Source organism: Gracilinanus agilis, chromosome 3, assembly GCF_016433145.1.
Source record: "Gracilinanus agilis isolate LMUSP501 chromosome 3, AgileGrace, whole genome shotgun sequence".
Classification (NCBI taxonomy): domain Eukaryota; kingdom Metazoa; phylum Chordata; class Mammalia; order Didelphimorphia; family Didelphidae; genus Gracilinanus; species Gracilinanus agilis.
The window spans coordinates 26712228-26729812 of NC_058132.1; the positions used below are offsets into that span (position 1 = coordinate 26712228).

General features: G+C 48.1%; 1 protein-coding gene across 1 annotated transcript in view; it reads right to left on the reverse strand.

Moving 5' to 3' along the window:
* Positions 1-4990, reverse strand: part of SPTBN4 (spectrin beta, non-erythrocytic 4) — a 50794-nt gene extending 45804 nt beyond the window's left edge. Inside the window, exons 1-3 of the mRNA XM_044668594.1 lie at positions 4798-4990; positions 4328-4479; positions 4063-4236 (exon numbers count right to left, since the gene is read on the reverse strand). Of these exons, the coding sequence (XP_044524529.1) occupies positions 4063-4236; positions 4328-4479; positions 4798-4990 (519 nt within the window). The remainder of the gene's footprint in view (positions 1-4062; positions 4237-4327; positions 4480-4797) is intronic.
* Between the last annotated feature and the right edge of the window lie 12595 nt (positions 4991-17585).

Consider the following 17585-nt stretch of genomic DNA (forward strand, 5'->3'; position numbering starts at 1 on the left):
AGAGGGAGGGGGGAGGGAGAGGGAGAGACAGACAGACAGAGAGAGAAAGGGAGACAGGAGAACAAATGCAGAAAGCCTCAGAGAAAGACCCCAAGAGAGACCAAGAGCCATGGAGAAGGGGACAAGGGGAAGTGGGGTTGGGAAAGACCATTAGACAGAAAAGCACAAAGTGAAAGGAATGGAGACATGGAAAGAGAAACAGAAAGGGAGAGGAAGAAAGAAAAATGAGAGTCAGAGAAACAGAGGCAGACAGAGAGAGGTCCTCGTGCCCAGCCATTCCCCCATCCTCTGCAGTCGACCTCCCAGCCCAGAGCTCCCTCCCTCTCTTCCCACCGGAAGATTTTTCCATACTCTGAGAAGGGGAGGGGGTCCCAGAAGAGGGCAGGGGAGCCCCTACCCCGCTGTCTTCATCTGACACCAGAGCAACAGGGCATCTTTGGCCGACCGTGTTTCCTGATTATCCTCTGTCTCAATCTTGATGACCTGAATCTATAGTGAGGGAGGAATGGGTAAGTTGGGAAAGGAGGTTGATTGCACCAATACACACACTTTGGGGGACCTCAAGGCATTGTCTCTCATAGCAATGGATATCTCAAGGAGGTTGGTTTCCTGGCTTTATATTCCAAAGAGAGCTTCTGGCATGGGCCAAGGATTGCAGAATCAAGGGAAACTGAGGCAACATTGGTGATCACAGGGCAAGCAATTTCCCTTCTTGGAAATTCAGTCTGCTCACCTGTAAAATGGGGATAGAAATTCTTGTTCTGTCATTAGGGAGAACAACGGGGATAATACATATGACATGCTTAACAAACCTGAAAGCCTACTGTTACTTAGCCCCCAGGATAGTACTCTGCATACAGCAGGTGCTTAATATGGGTTTGCCAAAATAACTTAAATTAAATCAGGGTTAGAATGAAGGCTGAACCATTAGGATTGTGGTTCTAGACCATCTCAAGGAGGCTCCAAAGCAGGAATCCAGAATTCAACATGAATGAAATATTAGAATTGGATTCTGAGTTAGGGCAGGGCCCTACATCAAGGCTATTCTGGATATGGCATTCTAGATCCCACATCCTCCTTTAATCAACCCAGACTCCTTAGAAGGACATCTAGTTTGGGACAGACTCAGATTCCAAGTCCCAGACTCAAAGCTTGGTCTCAAAGAAGGAACAAGACTTTTCCCTACCTCTCTGAAGAGGAAAGGCCTCATGGGTAAGAAACACTGCATAGAAACCAGGTCAGACATTTTCAACATATTGATTAATTTTATTAAATTTTTTCTTCCTCTTTTAAAAAGTCCTTATCATAAAACATGTCTCTGGGGGAGGAATTAGGGTATAGAATGGAAGATATTGGTGATGTTAAAAACAAAATATATCCAAATCTATTTCTTAGAAGTTCTAGGTTCCATCAAGAAAATGGGTTCTGGATTGTACGCAGAAACTGTAATTCTGTGGAATGACCAAAGATAATTTACTTTGCTACTAATAGCAATGCAATGATCCAGGTCAATTCTGAGGGATTTATGAGAAAGAATGCTCTCCACCTCTAGAGAAAGAACTGTGGGAGTAGACATGCAGAAGAAAACGTGATTTATCACTTGTTTGTTTGGGTAGGTGATTTGGGGTTTTGGTTTTAAAGGACTGCTCTTTTACAAAAATGAATAATATGGAAATGGGTTCTGGTGATTATATACACACACACACACATACACACACGTGTGTGTATGTATAATCCAGTGGGATTGCTTGTCAACTCCAGGATGGGGGAAGGATGAGGGGAGGAGGAAAACATGAATCATGGAACCATGGAAATTTTTTAAAATTTAAAAAAGAAATAAAGAAAAAGAAAAAGAAAGGTTTTGGGTCAGAATGAGTATAATACATGATGGGGGGTTTATGAATGGGATATGAGACTGAGATAAGAATTAAGGTTGAGATGTCACTATTAGGCGGATACCCTAAGGAGATTTAAAAAGAGAGGGAAAAAGTGATATTTACAAAAAATATTTCTAGCAGCTCTTTTTACAGTGGCCAAAAATGGGAGGGTTGTCCTATTGGAGGGTGGCTGAACAAGTTATGGTATATGAATATGATGGAATGTTACTATGCTGGAGGAAACAATGAAGGAGATGGTTTCAGAGAAACCTGGGAAGATTTCTATGAACTGATGCAAAGTAAAGTGAGAATCAGGAGAACAATGTATACTATAATATCAACATATCAACATGGGAAATGAAACAGTTTTGAATGACTTAAGAATTCAGACCAATAAAAGGACCAACCAGGATTAAAAAAAAAAAAGAAAAGAAAAAAGAATACTTACCTTCTGTTTAGTCTCAGTTCTAAGACAGAAGAGTAGTAAGGTCTAGGCAATCAGGGTTAAATGACTTGCCTAGGGTCATACAGCAAGGAAGTATTTGAAGACATATTTGAACCTAGATCCTCCTAACTCCAGACCTGGTGCTCTATCCATTGGGATACCTAGCTACCCTAACAACCAGGATTCCAAACAACCAGTGCTAAAGAATCATTCCCATTGGTTTTGATTTTATAGGAATATTCTCTTACAACACTGAGCAATATGGAAGTATGTTTTGCATGATAACACATGTATAACCCAGATTAAATTGCTTTCCATTTCCAGGAGAGAGGAGGGAAGGGAAAGAGAGAATTTGGATCCTATCATTTTGGAAAACATAGGTTGAAAATTGTTAGGACATGCAAAATTGTTAAATGAAATATCTTATAAAAAAAAAAAAGAATGCTCCCCACCTCCTGCCAGAGAACTAAGGGAATAAATATGCAGAATGAAACATATTTTTTGGACGTGACCAATATGATAATTTTCTTTTGCTTATGAATATCTCAGAAAGGAAAAAAACATTATTTAGTGCCTACTGTGTAAGCAGGCATTGTGCTAAGCATTTTATGAATATCATCTAATTTGACCCTCATAGCAACTCTAGGAGGTAAGGGTTATGGCTATTATCCCCATTTTTACAGTGGAAGAAACTGAGGCAGACAGAGGTTAAGTGACTTGTCCAGCATCACACAACTAGGGTAAAGGGATGTAGGAGGAAGAAAAAAAATTAAACTTTGATTGCTAGTGGGAGAAAAAAAAAGAATTAAGGCTCCTAGGGGAGAATTCTGAGTTTGCTTCTGGGACAGAATGAGAGTACTAGACTCGCAGGTAAGGGAATGTTCCAGGTCAGAGTGAATCTTTCAAATTCCATTCTAGATTACGGCAAGCATTTCAGACACCTGGGAAGCCAAAGTTAAGGCTGGGCTACCACACTGCCATACCTGTTATACCTATACTTTAAGAAGATAAAAGAAAGTGGAAAAGGTTCTATAGTTAGTGGAAGTTATAGGACTGTCCTAGGCCAGGAGGAAAGGTTCAGATTCTCCAGGTCTTCGGGTTCCAGAAATGGGATCTGAATCAGGGTGAAAATGACAGCATCTCGGGCAGGGTGAGTTTTAGAATCTGAGTCAGAGTAAGAACACAGGAAGAAATCCAGGCTCCCAGGAAGGTCCATGTAGACTCCCAGGTCCCGGGTTCTAGGGTAGGGCACACATTTCAAAGTCAGTGGAGAGGGGAGATAATGGGGTTAGATATTATTTCCAGTTGGTGATTTTAGAAGGGTACTAAAATGGAATTCTGGGTCAGAGTGAGAGTTCCAGGCTTGTAGTTAGGATTTCTAGATCACCGTGAGTGTTCCAGATTCCTGAATGTGGGAAGGTATTGGAGACCTGAGTTCTAGGTCAGGGCAAGAGCTAGCAAAGTCTAGATGAGAGCTCTAGGATAGTTGGGGAACCATTGTAGGTTTATGGATCAAGACCTGAGAATGGAGTTTTGAGGTCAGTGAAAGAGTCTGAGACTCCTCCGCGGGCCTTGGTTGGGCTCTGGGGGCATCTAGATTCCTGTGGGGGCCTTTAGAGAATTCCCAGGTTAGGAGAAGGAAAGGGGGCAGAAGAAAAGCGCCAGAGACAAAGTTCTGGATCAGGGCGACACTTCTCCTCCTGTGGGGAGACGAGAAGGGATTCTGGGTCCTGGAAGTACCTGGAAGCGAAGGATGATGGTCCAGACGAGCCCGAGCGTGAGCCGGTGGTTCCCATCCACAATATCATGGGAGCCCACGTTCTCCAGGTGGACGCGCTGTTCCTTCAGGAACTGCAGTGCCTTGTCCACGTTCTCCAGGGAGTGGATCCTCATGCGGCCCCGCGTGGGCCGCGGCTAGGGGGCGGCGGACAGAGAGACAATGCAGACGTGGCCCTTTTTCATCCCATGTGGCTCCCCGGCCAGCCCCCGCCCGGCCTCTCCTCACCAGCTGCTCCCCTGACAGCACCTCCAGAAGTCGGGTGAGCACGTAGCCATCGCGCAGGTCTCCGTACAGGTCGCTGATGCGGCAGCCCACTCGCCCCAGGTGAGAATTCACCCACTTGGTGAATGTCTTCTTCTGTACAGCCTCCCGCTCATCTAGGGAGCAAGGTCACCCCGCTGCTTCCCCAGCCTCATCAGAGTTCTTAGTCCACCTGGCCCCAAGTTCTAGGGCCCCAGTCCCTGCCTCCCCAGGTCTCTGGCACCCCAAGGCCCCAGTCCCTGCCTCCCCAGGTCTCCGGCTCCCCAGTCCCTGCCTCCCCAGGTCTCCGGCACCCCAAGGCCTCAGTCCCTGCCTCCCCAGGTCTCCAGCTCCCCAGTCCCTGCCTCCCCAGGTCTCCGGCTCCCCAGGGCCCCGTTACCCCTGCCTCTGGGGCCCACTTGCCCCAGATCCCTCCCAGGCTTCCCGTGGGTCACCTGCCAATGCCTTGATTCGGGAACACTCAAAGAGGGAGGCAGCTGCATTGGCTGACCCAGAAGCTGCTGCTGGGGCTGCCGGGGCTTCCCGATCCCAGCCCCGCTCGGGGCTCTCCCATCGGGTGGGATTGTTGTTGTTGACCGAGGGAGGCCCCTCCATGTTGTCCAGTTCTCCGGGGCCGACGTGGGCCATGGGGGAATGTGCAGGCCTTTGGGGGGAGAGAAAGCGGTCCATCAGAAGCGCCTCCCTCCGAGGCCAGCACTCCCGGCCTCTCGGCATCCCCAAAATCAATGGGAGGCTCCCCACTGGCCCATTCAGTAGCCAGCAAGACACAAAGTCCTACTCTTTGCCCACTCGGATGAGGAGGGAAGAACAGACACACGGATAACTAAGAGGCGCCATTATCCTATCACCTGTTCCTTAGAGAAGGACGGGAAAAGGGCTGTGCAGGACCTAAGATCACAGTCACCAAGCACGCAGGAAGGTCCTCTCAGCCACTCTTCTCATTTTACAGCAGGGTAAACTGAGGCTCGGCCACAGGCCTCAGGATCGCAGATACCAAGCTGAGTGGGTCTCACAGGCGAGACCTCGAGTGACTAACCCAGGATCCCCGAAGAAGCAAGATTCTAACCCAAATCCTCTAGCCTGGCCCAGCCTTCTCCTGGGGCAGAAGGGAGGCCGTTGGGGCTGGGGAACAGTATGACAACAGCATCGAGACGGGAGAGTTTGGGGACCAGAGAATGGGGCGTCTGACTCAAGAGGGCAATCATGTCGGGGAAGGGGCAGAGTTAGGGTCCGGCCTGACATCCCATCCTAGCCAACCCTAGAGGGGCCCATCCAGCAAAGAGTCCTCAGATGCCTTCTGGGCACACGAAGAAAAGACTAGCAAGAGTCTCTGTCCTCAAGGAGCTTCTATTGGAAGGGGAAGGAGAGGGCAGGCGTAACTGGGGAATCAGGGAAGGCTGCCCAGAGGAGGAGGCCGTCCCACGAGGTGAACCCTGAAGAAGCCAGGGGTTCTAAGAAATGGGAATGAGCCAGGCATTGGGGGCAGTGACACGTGGGGGAATAATAATAGCTAACATTTATAGAGGGCTTTCTAAGGGCCAGCCATTGGGCGAAGCTTTTTACAAGAATTAACCCATTTGAAACATGGAAAAATATTTTTAAAAAATAAAAATTAAGAAAAATAATTATCCTATTTCACTCTCACAATAACCCTGGGAGGTAGGTAGGTGCTATTATTGTCCTCATTTTAGAGATGAGGAAACTGAGGCAAAGAGGGGTTAAATGACCTTCCTAGGCTCATGTAGTTAGGTGGCACAGGGCATAGAGTTGGAGAGTTAAAAGTCAATGGTGAGGGGCAGCTGGGTAGCTCAGTGGATTGAGAACCAGGCCTAGAGACGGGAGGTCCTGGGTTCAAATCCAGCCTCAGACTCTTCCCAAGCTGTGTGACCCTGGGCAAGTCTCTTGACCCCCATTGCCCACCCTTACCACTCTTCCACCTATAAGTCAATACACAGAAGTTAAGGGTTTAAAATTAAAAAAACAAACAAACAAACAAAAAGTCAATGGTGAGACAGCTGGGTGGCTCAGTGGATAAAGAGCCAGGCCCAGAGACGGGAGGTCGTGAGTTTAAATCTGGCCTCAGACACTTCCTAACTGTGTGACCCTGGGCAAGTCACTTAACTTTTGTTGGCCTCAGTTTCTTCATCTGTAAAATGAGCTAAAGAAGGAAATAGAAAACTACACCAGTATCTTGGCCAAGGAAACTCTGAAATGGGGTCACAAAGAGTCAGACACAACTGGTTTGCCTCAATTTCCTCACCTGCAAAATGAGCTGGAGAAGGAAATAGAAAACCACACCAATATTTTTGCCAAGAAAACCCCAAATGGGATCATGAAGATTCAGGCACAACTGGTTTGCCTCAGTTTCTTCATCTATAAAATGAACTGGAGAAGGAAATAGCAAATCTCTCCAGTATCTCTGCCAAGAAAACCCAAAAATAGGGTCACAAAGAGTCGGAACACAACTGGTTTGCCTCAGTTTCCTCAATTGTAAAATGTGCCAAAGAAGGAAATGGACAACCATTCCAATATCTTTGCCAAGAAAACCCCAAATGGGGTCATGAAGAGTTGGACATGTCTGAACAACAAAAATAGGGAGAAATATTTGGAAGGGAGGGTACAAACCGCAGGAGGTATCAGGAAGGGCCTCATACAAAAGGTGGCTGGCTCGTGTGCTGACCTGTGAAGGAAGCAAGGAGTCCTGAAACGAAGAGTTGAGGGGAAAGAACTTTCCAGGCACAAGAGATAACCTGCCTGAGCACAGAATAAGGAGATGGGAGGGGAGAGGCTAGGGAAAGGCAAGTACATTAGGGCAATGGGAATGTATTGTGTAATAATGTATAATAAGTCTAGAAAGGGAGGCTGGAGTGAGTTTAAATGCCAAAAAAAGAGAAATGTGTGTTTGATCCTAGAAGTGATAAATAGGGAGCCATTGAAGGTTCTTGAAAAGGTGAATAACCTAACTGGACCTATGTTTTAGGAAGAGCAATAGGAGGCAGGGAAATAACATTCGCTAGAATTTATATAGTCCTTTAAGGTCCTCAAAGTGGTTTATATTTATCATCTCATTAGGTCCTCACCAAAATCCCATGGAATCAATTCTATAATTATTTTTCTAATAAGGAAACTGAGCCTCAGAGTTTAAATGATCTGCCCAGGGTCACGTAGTGTTGTGAGAAAAATTAATAAATGAGTATTTCGGAGACTTAGCAGGCAGGGCTGCAGGATTCTAAATGGAATGGGGAAGCAGGAAGTGTGGCTTCTCTCTCTGAGATGGACTCCATGGTGGTTGGAGACAAGTTGTAACTGACTCCTGGGAGGCCTCAGAGGAAGTGGGGTTTGTACCCTGATTTCCTGGGATCCAGAAGGAAGACTGTCATCTACTTGTGGGAGATTTTTTGGTAGAGACTATTAATCCCAACCTGAGTTGCTGGTTAACTTGGGCTGGGTGAGCTCCCAGGTCTACCCACCTGAAGGAGTCCTGGAGGAGCTGCAACATTGCTGGAGTGTGTCAGGACTCTGCTGTGAGGATACCCACTTCAGTCCTGCTATTCTTTGGGCCCTGCCTTGCTTTAGTTCTCAGTTCAGTGTAGATAAGTCCCTCCCCTGACCCTGTGGCTTGCCCATAGTCTGGAAGTATAGAAAATCCCATTCCCATCCTTTAGATCAGTGATTCCCAAAGTGGGCGCCACCGCCCCCTGGTGGGTGCTGCAGCGATCCAGGAAGTGGTGATGGCCACAGGGGCATTGATCTTTCCTATTAATTGCTATTAAAATTTAAAAAAAATTAATTTCTGGGGGGCTAAGTCATATTTTTTTTATAATTTTTTTTTTAAATTTTTAAACCCTTAACTTCTGTGTATTGACTCATAGGTGGAAGAGTGGTAAGGGTGGGCAATGGGGGTCAAGTGACTTGCCCAGGGTCACACAGCTGGGAAGTGTCTGAGGCCGGACTTGAACCCAGGACCTCCTGTCTCTAGCCCTAACTCTCAATCCACTGAGCTACCCAGCTGCCCCTGCTAAATCATATTTTTTCTGGAAAGGGGGCGACAGGCCAGAAAAGTTTGGGAATCACTGAGCCAGACCATAGTTTTCTTTCATAAAACCCGTGTTTATAAACCCTCTTGTCATTTACTTGCTGGTTTCACAGACTCCCTGTCTAGGTGGAGCAGTGTGACAGTTAAAGCCCAATGGTCACTCCTGTCAACTGCCATTTCCAAACAGCTAAACCCAGTTTCCCTGGCTTGTTTGGTCCATCCCTGTCTCCTACTCACCCTTCTGAACCCAGATACATATTTAAGTTAACCCCCTGTTTTCCCTCGTAAGAGTAGCTAGGAAGTGTCTAAGGAAGGATTCAAAGTCGGTCAAGAATCCAAGTAATCAGGAAGTTCTTGCTACTGTCCGAGAGGTCGTGAAGGCCTAAATTAGGGTCGTGGCCACTGGAGTGGGCAGCTAGGTGGTGAAATAGATAGACTGTTGGGACTGGGGTCAAGAAGACTCATCTTCCTGATTTGACCTCAGGCACTTAGCTCTGTGATGCTGGGCAAGTTACTTAACCCTGTTTGCCTCAGTTTTCTCATCTGTAAAATGAGCCGGAGAGGAAATGGCCAACTACTCTAGTCTCTGCCAAGAAAACGCCAACTGAAGTCACAAAGAGTCAAGAACAACTGAGAATGACTGAAATCGCACTCCCCACTGAGTCCAGCCTAAACACCCCCATTTTCTCATTGACCTCACTGACTTAACAAATTTCATCATCTCCATTGCTCCCTTTGGACCCTCTCCAGCTTACCAACACCCTCCTTGAACCTCGGCCACTGGAACTGAAGCCAACAGTCCAGCTACAATCTGACATCGTAACCTTCACCTCCTTATTCCTAGAAGCTCCGGCTCTCTTCGTGGAGCCCCAAATCTCATTCATTTTCTTTGCTGATACAACCCTCAGATGACTCGCACAGACCTTGTGGTCTATTAAAACCCCAGGCTCTTTTTCAGAACTGCCTAAACATGCCTCCCCCATCCTGCATTTGTGAGGTGGACCATTCAAACCCATGTCAAATTTTAAACAAAGGGAGCAGCTGGGTAGCTCAGTGGATTGAGAGCCAGGCCTAGAGACAGGAGGTCCTGGGTTCAAATCCAGCCTCAGACACTTCCCAGCTGTGTGACCCTGGGCAAGTCACTTGACCCTCATTGCCCACCCTTACCACTCTTCCACCTATAAGTCAATACACAGAAGTTAAGGGTTTAAAATTTAAAAAAAAAATTTAAACAAATCCCAACTGAACTGTACCCCCATTAGATCCATTCCAACAGTCTTAGCCTGTCGAGATCTTGTGGCACCTCCTGTTTGGTGATGTGAGAACAGAGTTAGGGTCAGACGTTAGAACTGGATCCATAGATCTCAAAGCCACAACCTCAGGAATGACAACTGACTCCCTGGTAGGAGATGAGCAAAGGTGTAGAGAGATAAAGGAAGGAAGCGTAGGAGAGAATCTTGAGGGAACATCCATAGCTGGGAGGGCTAGAACCTCAAAGGAGACTGAGAAGGAACAGGCAGATATGGAGAAGCAAGGAGAACCAATATGGAAAACCAACAAGAGAGAGCAGAGAGAAGAGAAGGGGGTGTGACTAAAAGTCCATGCCCTTCGTTCCAGAGATCCCATCACCAGGCATCTACCTAAAGGAGGTCAATGGCAAAGACAAAGGCCCCCCCTGCGCCCCAAAATAGCCATAGCCACACTTTCTTTGGCAGCAAAGAACCGGAACCAGGTGGGTGCCTGGCCATTGGGGAATGGCTGAACCAACAGCAGTATGGGAATGTAACAAAATAGTACTGTGCAAATAGGATGGGTTAGGATGGCATGGGGGACTGGCCTATGAGGATCCTGGAATCCTATGCCTTTGATAAGGTTCCCCCGGTGTGCTTAATGACCTGGAATGGAAGGGCTCCAGAGCATGGACAGATACTGGAGCCTGGGAAAACCTACGTGAACTGATGCAGAGTGAACCAAGCAGAATCAGGAAAATAATGTGCCATCCATCAATTGGTAAACATTTATTAAGTGCCTACTATGTGCTAGGAATAAAAAAAAGGCAATCCACACAACGACTGTAACAAGAACGTCAACTGTAAAACAACCCGAACAATGCTGAGGAATTATAGTGACGGAGGGGTGGCTAGCTGGTAGGGTGACCTGAAGTCAGAGAAGCTCATCTTTGTGAGTGCAAATCCTGTCTCAGACACTTCTTAGCTGTGTGACCCTGGACAAGTCACTCAACCCTATTGGCCTCAGTTTCCTCGTCTGTAAAAAGAGCTGGAAAAGGAAATGGCAAACCATTCCAGTATCTTTGCCCCCCCCAAAAAAAACCCCAACAACAAATGGAGACAGGAAGAGTGAGACATGACTGAAAAGGACTGAACAACAAAAGGTTTGGCCCCAAAGAAGCCCTATGAGGAGGCTTTTTTTTTTTTTAACCCTTAACTTCTGTGTATTGGCTCATAGGTGGAAGAGTGGTAAGGGTGGGCAATAGGGGTCAAGTGACTTGCCCAGGGTCACACAGCTGGGAAGTGTCTGAGGCCGGATTTGAACCTAGGACCTCCTGTCACTAGGCCTGACTCTCAATCCACTGAGCTACCCAGCTGCCCAAGGAGGCTTTTTAAAACACTTCTCTTCTGTCTTAAAATGAATACTGGGCATTGGTTCCAAGTGGAAGAGTGGTAAGGGCTAAGCAATGGGGGTGAAGTGACTTACCCAGGGTCACACAGCTAGGAAGTTTCTGAATCCAGATTTGAACCCAGGACCTCCCATCTCTAAGCCTGGCTCTCAATCCACTGAGTCCCCTCCTCAGACTTCTTAACAGAGGTGGGAGGCCATGGGGACGAGACACTGCGGATAAGCTCAGGCTTTTGTGACACGTTGGCTGGTTTTACCGAATTCTTTTTTTCTTCTTTGCTATGACAGATACCCTCCGGAAGGGAGCAGAGGAGAAAGAGATCCAGTAGGAAGCCTATGTGATATGAAAGCAAAAGCTAGGAATTAAGCGGTTTGTAACAGAGAATCCTGCTGGCCTTGAGGACAGACGCTTGCCTGAGTGATGAGACCAGAAATGGGCTGTGGAGGGTTGTAAAGTGACTTCCGAGATGGAGATGGCCTCAGTGGGCTCTCCTGGGGTCTGCCCTGTGAAAGAGTGGAGCGATCCAGGCTTATAGCTTCTGAGCACAGAACGGGGGCCACATTAAGGCTGTTTTAAGGATGAGGAAGCAGAAGAAAACAATGACGATAACTAGAATTTGTCACTTTTGCAAAGTGTTTCAATAATAATAAATATGAACATTTATAACGTATCTACTATGTGTCAAGCACTCCACAAACAGGATCTCATCTGCTCCCGATAAAGAACCTAGAAAGAGGTGCTGCTATTATTATCCCCATTTTGCAGCTGAGGAAACTGAGGTAGACAGAGGTTAAATGACTTACCCAAGATCATAGGGCTGGAAAGTATTTGAGACGAGACTTGAACTCGAGCCTTCCTGACACCAGACCCAACACTTTTTCCACGTCACCGCTTAGCTGCTCCTATGCTCTGGGCTCCCCCCCAAAGTTACCTTCCATCTACTGTGTGTCTGTCTTGTTCGTAGCTATTGGTTTATGTGAAACAGCACGGTGTGAGAGGGAGAACGCTGATCTCAAAGCCAGAAAGACCTTTTCTTTAAATCCTGCCACTTGGCCTCTTAGCGTTCTAAGGCCCTGTATGGACTCAGGCATTTCTCTTTGTATCCCACTCTTTGTGGTCTCTTTTGGGGTTTTCTTGGCAAAGATCCCGGAGGGTTTGCCATTCCCTTCTCCAGCTCATTCTCCAGATGAGGAAACAGAGGCCAACAGAGTGAAGTGACTTGCCCAGGGTCACACAACTTGGAAGTGATTGAGGCTGGATTTGAACTCAAAAAAGTAAGTCTTCCTGACTCCAGGCCCAGAACTCCATGCACTCTGCAGCCAGCCGCCTACCTGCCCCTTCTAAGTTGGAAGATGCATTAGGAAAAAGGAATTTCAGGGCAGCTGGGTAGCTCAGTGGATTAAGAGTCAGGCGTAGAATAGGGGGAATGCGGGGGGTGAAGGGGAAAGTAGGAGCATGAATCATGTAACCACATTAAAAATGAATATTAATAAATGTTTAAAATTTAAAAAAAGAGTCAGGCCTAGAGACAGGAGGTCCTGGGTTCAAATCTGGCCTCAGATACTTCCCAGCTGTGTGACCCTGGGCAAGTCACTTCACCCCCATTGCCCACCCTTACCACTCTCCACCTATGAGCCAATACACAGAAGTTAAAGGTTTAAAAAAAAGGAGTTTCACCACCTAAGAGTTCTATGTCCTACTGAAACCACAGATCAATTCTCTATCTTCTCCCAGTAAAATGTAGGCTACTTAGGGCAGGTAGGTAACTCAGTGGATTTAGAGACAGGAGGTCCTGGGTTCAGATCTGCCCTCGGATACTTCCTAGTCCTCTTTACTCCACTTTTTCTATTTCCTCAACTTCAAGTGATTATTAGTAAATCTTATAAAATATAACACTTGGAGTTATTGTATATTAATTTTAATCTTATAGAACCAATACACAGTATTGATTCTAAGGCAGAAGGTAAGGGTTAAATTAAAAAAAAAAAAAAAAAAAGACCATAGGCTCCTCAGGGCAGTTGGGTGGTTAAGTGGTTAGAGCCAGACCTAGAGACAGGAGATCCTGAGTTCAACTCTAGCTTCAGACACTTCTTAGCTATGAGACCCTGGGTAAATCGCTTAACCTCACTTGCCGACCTCTTGGTGCTAAGCTGCCTTAGAATTGATACTGATTCCAAAGGTAAGGGTTTAAAAATTAAAAGAGAGAGAGAGAGAGAGGGAGGGAAGAAAAGGAGGGAGGAGAGAGACAGAGGGAGAGAAAGAGAGAGAGATGAGAGAGACAGAGACAGAGAGAGAGAGAGACGAGAGAGACAGAGAAAGAGAGAAAGAGAGAGAGAGGAAGAGGGAGGAGAGAGACAGAGGGAGACAGAGAGAGAGAGAGAGACAGACAGACAGACAGAGATAGAGAGAGAGGGAGGAAAGAGAAGGAGGAAGGAGAGAGAAAGAGAAAGGGAGAGAGAGGGAGGGAGGAGAGAGAAAGGAAGGGAGGAGAAACAGAGAGACAGAGAGAGAAGGAGGGAAGAGAGAGAGAGAGAGAGAGAGAGAGAGAGAGAGAGAGAGAGAGAGAGAGAAGGAGGATATGAAAGGAACTTGAGCTACAGAGCAGCAGAAGAAAGGGAAATGACATTAAACAGCTCTATTCTCTCAGTAGAGAATGAAATGAAGTGCTTTGCTGAGGAGTGAGGAGGGAATAGTGTGGGAGACTTATGGAGAGAAGCAAGGTTTGCAGCAGTTATTGACATAAAGAGTCAATGAGGGAAGAGTACATTGGATTGCTCTGTGGCAATGAGAACCCAACTGAGATTCCATAATATACATTTGTGGGAGCAACTAGGTGGTATAGTAGAGAGAATATCAGGTCTGAAGTCAAAAAGACTCATCTTCCTGAGTTCAAATCTGTCCTCTGACTCTTCCAAATAGCTATGTGACCCTGGGCAAGTCATGTTACCCTGTTGGCCTCGGTTTCCTCATCTGTAAAACAAACTGGAGAAGGATATGGCAAGCTACTCCAGTATCTCTGCCAAGAAAACCCCAAGGGGAAGCTGGGTGGCTCATTGGATTGAGAGCCAGGCCTAGAGATGGGAGGTCCTGGGTTCAAATCTAGCCTCAGACACTTCCTAGCTGTGTGACCCTGGGCAAGTCACTTAACCCCCATTGCCTAGCTCTTACCACTCTTCTGCCTTGGAGCCAATACACAAGATTGATTTTAAGACAGAAGGTAAGAGTTTAAAAAAAAAAAAAGAAAGAAAAGAAAAGAAAACCCCAAATGGGGTCACTAGAAGTCGGACACAGTTGAAAGGACTGAAGAACAACAATATATGTTTTCGGTAGACCCAGCTGGGAAGTGTATAAGATTTATTGTAGCACCACTGAAACTGCTGATGTGATCAAGGATGGGAGAAGAGAAAGACTGGGAGAAAGCCATTCCTGGTTAGGGTTTAGAACAGCATAAGCATTGACAGGACAAGGGGTCAAGAAAGTCGAATAGGGAGGATGGTTGAACTGGTTAACTCCAGGACCAAGACTGGGAAAGGAGTAAAGCCAGCCAGGGTGGAGATGATAGTGCAGGAGAAGGGATGGAGAGACTAGAGGAAACATTAAGGCCACAGAATAACAGAATTTGAAGAGGTGAGACAAATGTTAAAAACTGAATGCCTAGGGGCAGCTGTGTGGCTCAGTGGATTGAAAGCCAGGCCTAGAGCCAGGAGGTCCTAGGTTCAAATCTGGTCTCAGACACTTCCCAGCTGTGTGACCCTGGGCAAGTCACTTGACCCCCATTGCCCACCCTTACCACTCTTCCACCTAGGAGTCAATACACAGAAGTTAAGGGTTTAAAAATTAAAAGAAAAAAAGAAATAGAGCCCAAAGTAGGCAGCTGGGTAGCTCAGTGGATTGAGAGCCAGGCCTAGAGATGGGAGGTCCTGGGTTCAAATCTGGCCTCAGACACTTCCCAGCTGTGTGACCTGACCCTGGGCAAGTCACTTGACCCCCATTGCCTACCTTTACCACTCTTTCGCCTTGGAGCCAATACACAGAAGTTAAAGGTTTAAAAAATAAATTAAAAAAGCACTGAATGCCCCAAATTGTTTTTACATGTCATTGGAAAAAAAGAAACCTTACTGAAGGGGGGGAGGGGGAGGGGGGAGGCAGAGGGTGAGACTCAGTGAGCAATGGAAGGATGGGGTCAGAGAAAGGGATTTCCTAGTTCTTGTCATGAAAGTGGAACATGGAGGGGGGATGGTGAGGTCAAGGGTGAGATCATCTTTGTAGGTGGCTCAGTGGTGGAGTTGAGGAAGCTGATAAGGAAACATTCCTATGTATGCTGAAGTCTCTAACCATAAGGGTAAAAGTCGGGGTTCTGAAGAAGACTGTGAGCAAGCTATTTGATTCCTTGACAAAGGAAGAGGCTGGTAGAGAACTCCTGCCAGGATCTGGACAGGGGACTGGGATCAGGAACATTAAAGAAAGGATTCTGAGGGATGGCAGCACGGCTTGGGTCTAGAAGTGGCCCTGAGGAGCTCATTCAGCTGGGGGAGAAGCATCCAGGACTGGATAGAACAGTGTCCCCTTGAGGAACCTGTTTAACCGGAGTAGCAGAAGGAGGAAAGTGCACAGAGAAGATCTAAGATGAAAAGTAGGCTGTTAATCAACCAGCAAGCACTGATTGCTGTCTAGTACATCCCTGACTGATGACAGAATAAGGGTTCCAGAGAGCACTGGGGGGGGGGGGGGGGGGAGGGAGGGCACAGCTGGTGCCAGGAGGGATTGTGGAGGGATAAGGCTGAGGTGGATGGACATGAGATGGTTTTCCAGGAGGCAGCTGGTGATTCTCTAAATCTGGAGGATTAGGTGAGGAAGAGGCAGGAGTTGGCTAGAGCTATAAGACAAGGTGGTACGCTTAAAGGAAGAGAAAATGTAGGAAGGCTCTGTAAAGGAAGAGGGGGATCAGGAGAGATCAGTGTCACCCACGCCATGGGAGAAGAGTGTCTAAAAGGAAGAGGCTGGCAATCATGTCAAAGCTACCCAAAAATCAAGGAGGAAGAGGCCTGGCAAAGGACCATGGGATTTAGCAAGGAAGAGATTATCAGCTAGTTGGCGCAGTGGATAGAGCACCAGACCTGGAGTCCTGAGTTCAAATGTGGCCTCAGACACTTCTTACTGACTGTGTAACCCTAGGCAAGTCATTTTGCCCTGTTTGCCTCAGTTTCCTCACCTGTAAAATGAGTTGGAGAAGGAAATGACAAATCAGTCCAGTATCTCTGCCAAGAAACCCTCAAATGGGGTCACCAAGAGTAGGGCACAGCTGAAACCAGCAAGTTATCTGTATCTTTTGAGAGAAGGGTTAGAAGCTGAGGCTTCGAAAAGTTGGGAAGTGAGTCAGTAGTGAGGGAACGGGGGCAGAGAATGGAGCCTTTCGGAGTAAATAGATGGTTCCAGGGAGAGAAACAGAAAGAAGGCCTGAGAGCTTGGGGCCAGGGTTATTTCATCTCTTGTTTCTTCATCTGTAAAATAAGGGTTCCCGGCTGCCCTGGTGGCATGATTTCAAAGCTCCCCATCACTTCTAAACCTTACCCTCTGGGGGAATAAGAAGTTCATTCTGTGAGCTCTGGGGCTGATGGGACAAAGTGGAGGAGCCTTCGCACCCTGGGATACGGGAGAGCTGTCCATTCCGGGGTACCCTGGCTCTCCCACACTCCCCTCTGGAGGAGGACAGAAGAATTGGGGGGTGCAGGTCATTCTTTTCTCGGAAGCCCAATAGAAGGGGGTGGGGAGGGGAGAAGCCGGCCTGTAGGCCCAGAGAAAGGCAGGGACCCCGCCAGGGCAGGGAGATCCTGGGGATGCCTGGGGCACCACGTGGTTACCGGGAGCAAGGAGTGGGTTGGAGAGAGCCCCGGGCTGGGTGTGTGAATTCGGGAGGTGACTCCATCCCTGGAGGGCCCCAGAACCTCCAGTCCTACACCTGCGCCCCCACCTCCCCCAGGATGGATGAGCAGGGAGTGAACCAGGTGCCACGGGTTCAGGAGGACACTCTGACCCTGTCCTGTCCCACAGTCCTCCAAAGCCAAGGCCCCATGGGAAGTGGTCCAATTAGCACGCCCGGGTCCCCGCATTACCGCACACCCCCGCGCCCTCCCCACCCCGCGAGCTGCCCCCAGGCCGTGGGAGGATGAGGGGAGCTAGGGAGTGAGATGCCAGGCCCGCCGAGCCCTGGGTGTTGTACCCTGGGGATCAGGCACCCGTGGGAAGATGCCCTACCTGGGCCCTGCCGCAGGGCAGGCCGGCTCCCCGCCCAGTGCCCCCTCCCTGCCTGCCCCGGGAAGGCGCAGGGCCTGCTGCCCCGGGGGCTCACCTGCGCAGCCCGGGCCGGGCCGCTGCCTCCGCGTTCGCCTGGCTGCTCCTCCTCCCCCTCCTCCTCTTCCCTCCGATGCTGCAGCAGCCGCTGCCAGAGCTCCGGCTGGCCCCGGGTCCTCTGACTGCCCGCCGCCGCCGCCGCCGCCGCCGGGCTTGAGCCTGGGCCGCATGCGCCGCTGCCACCGCCGATGCGCCGC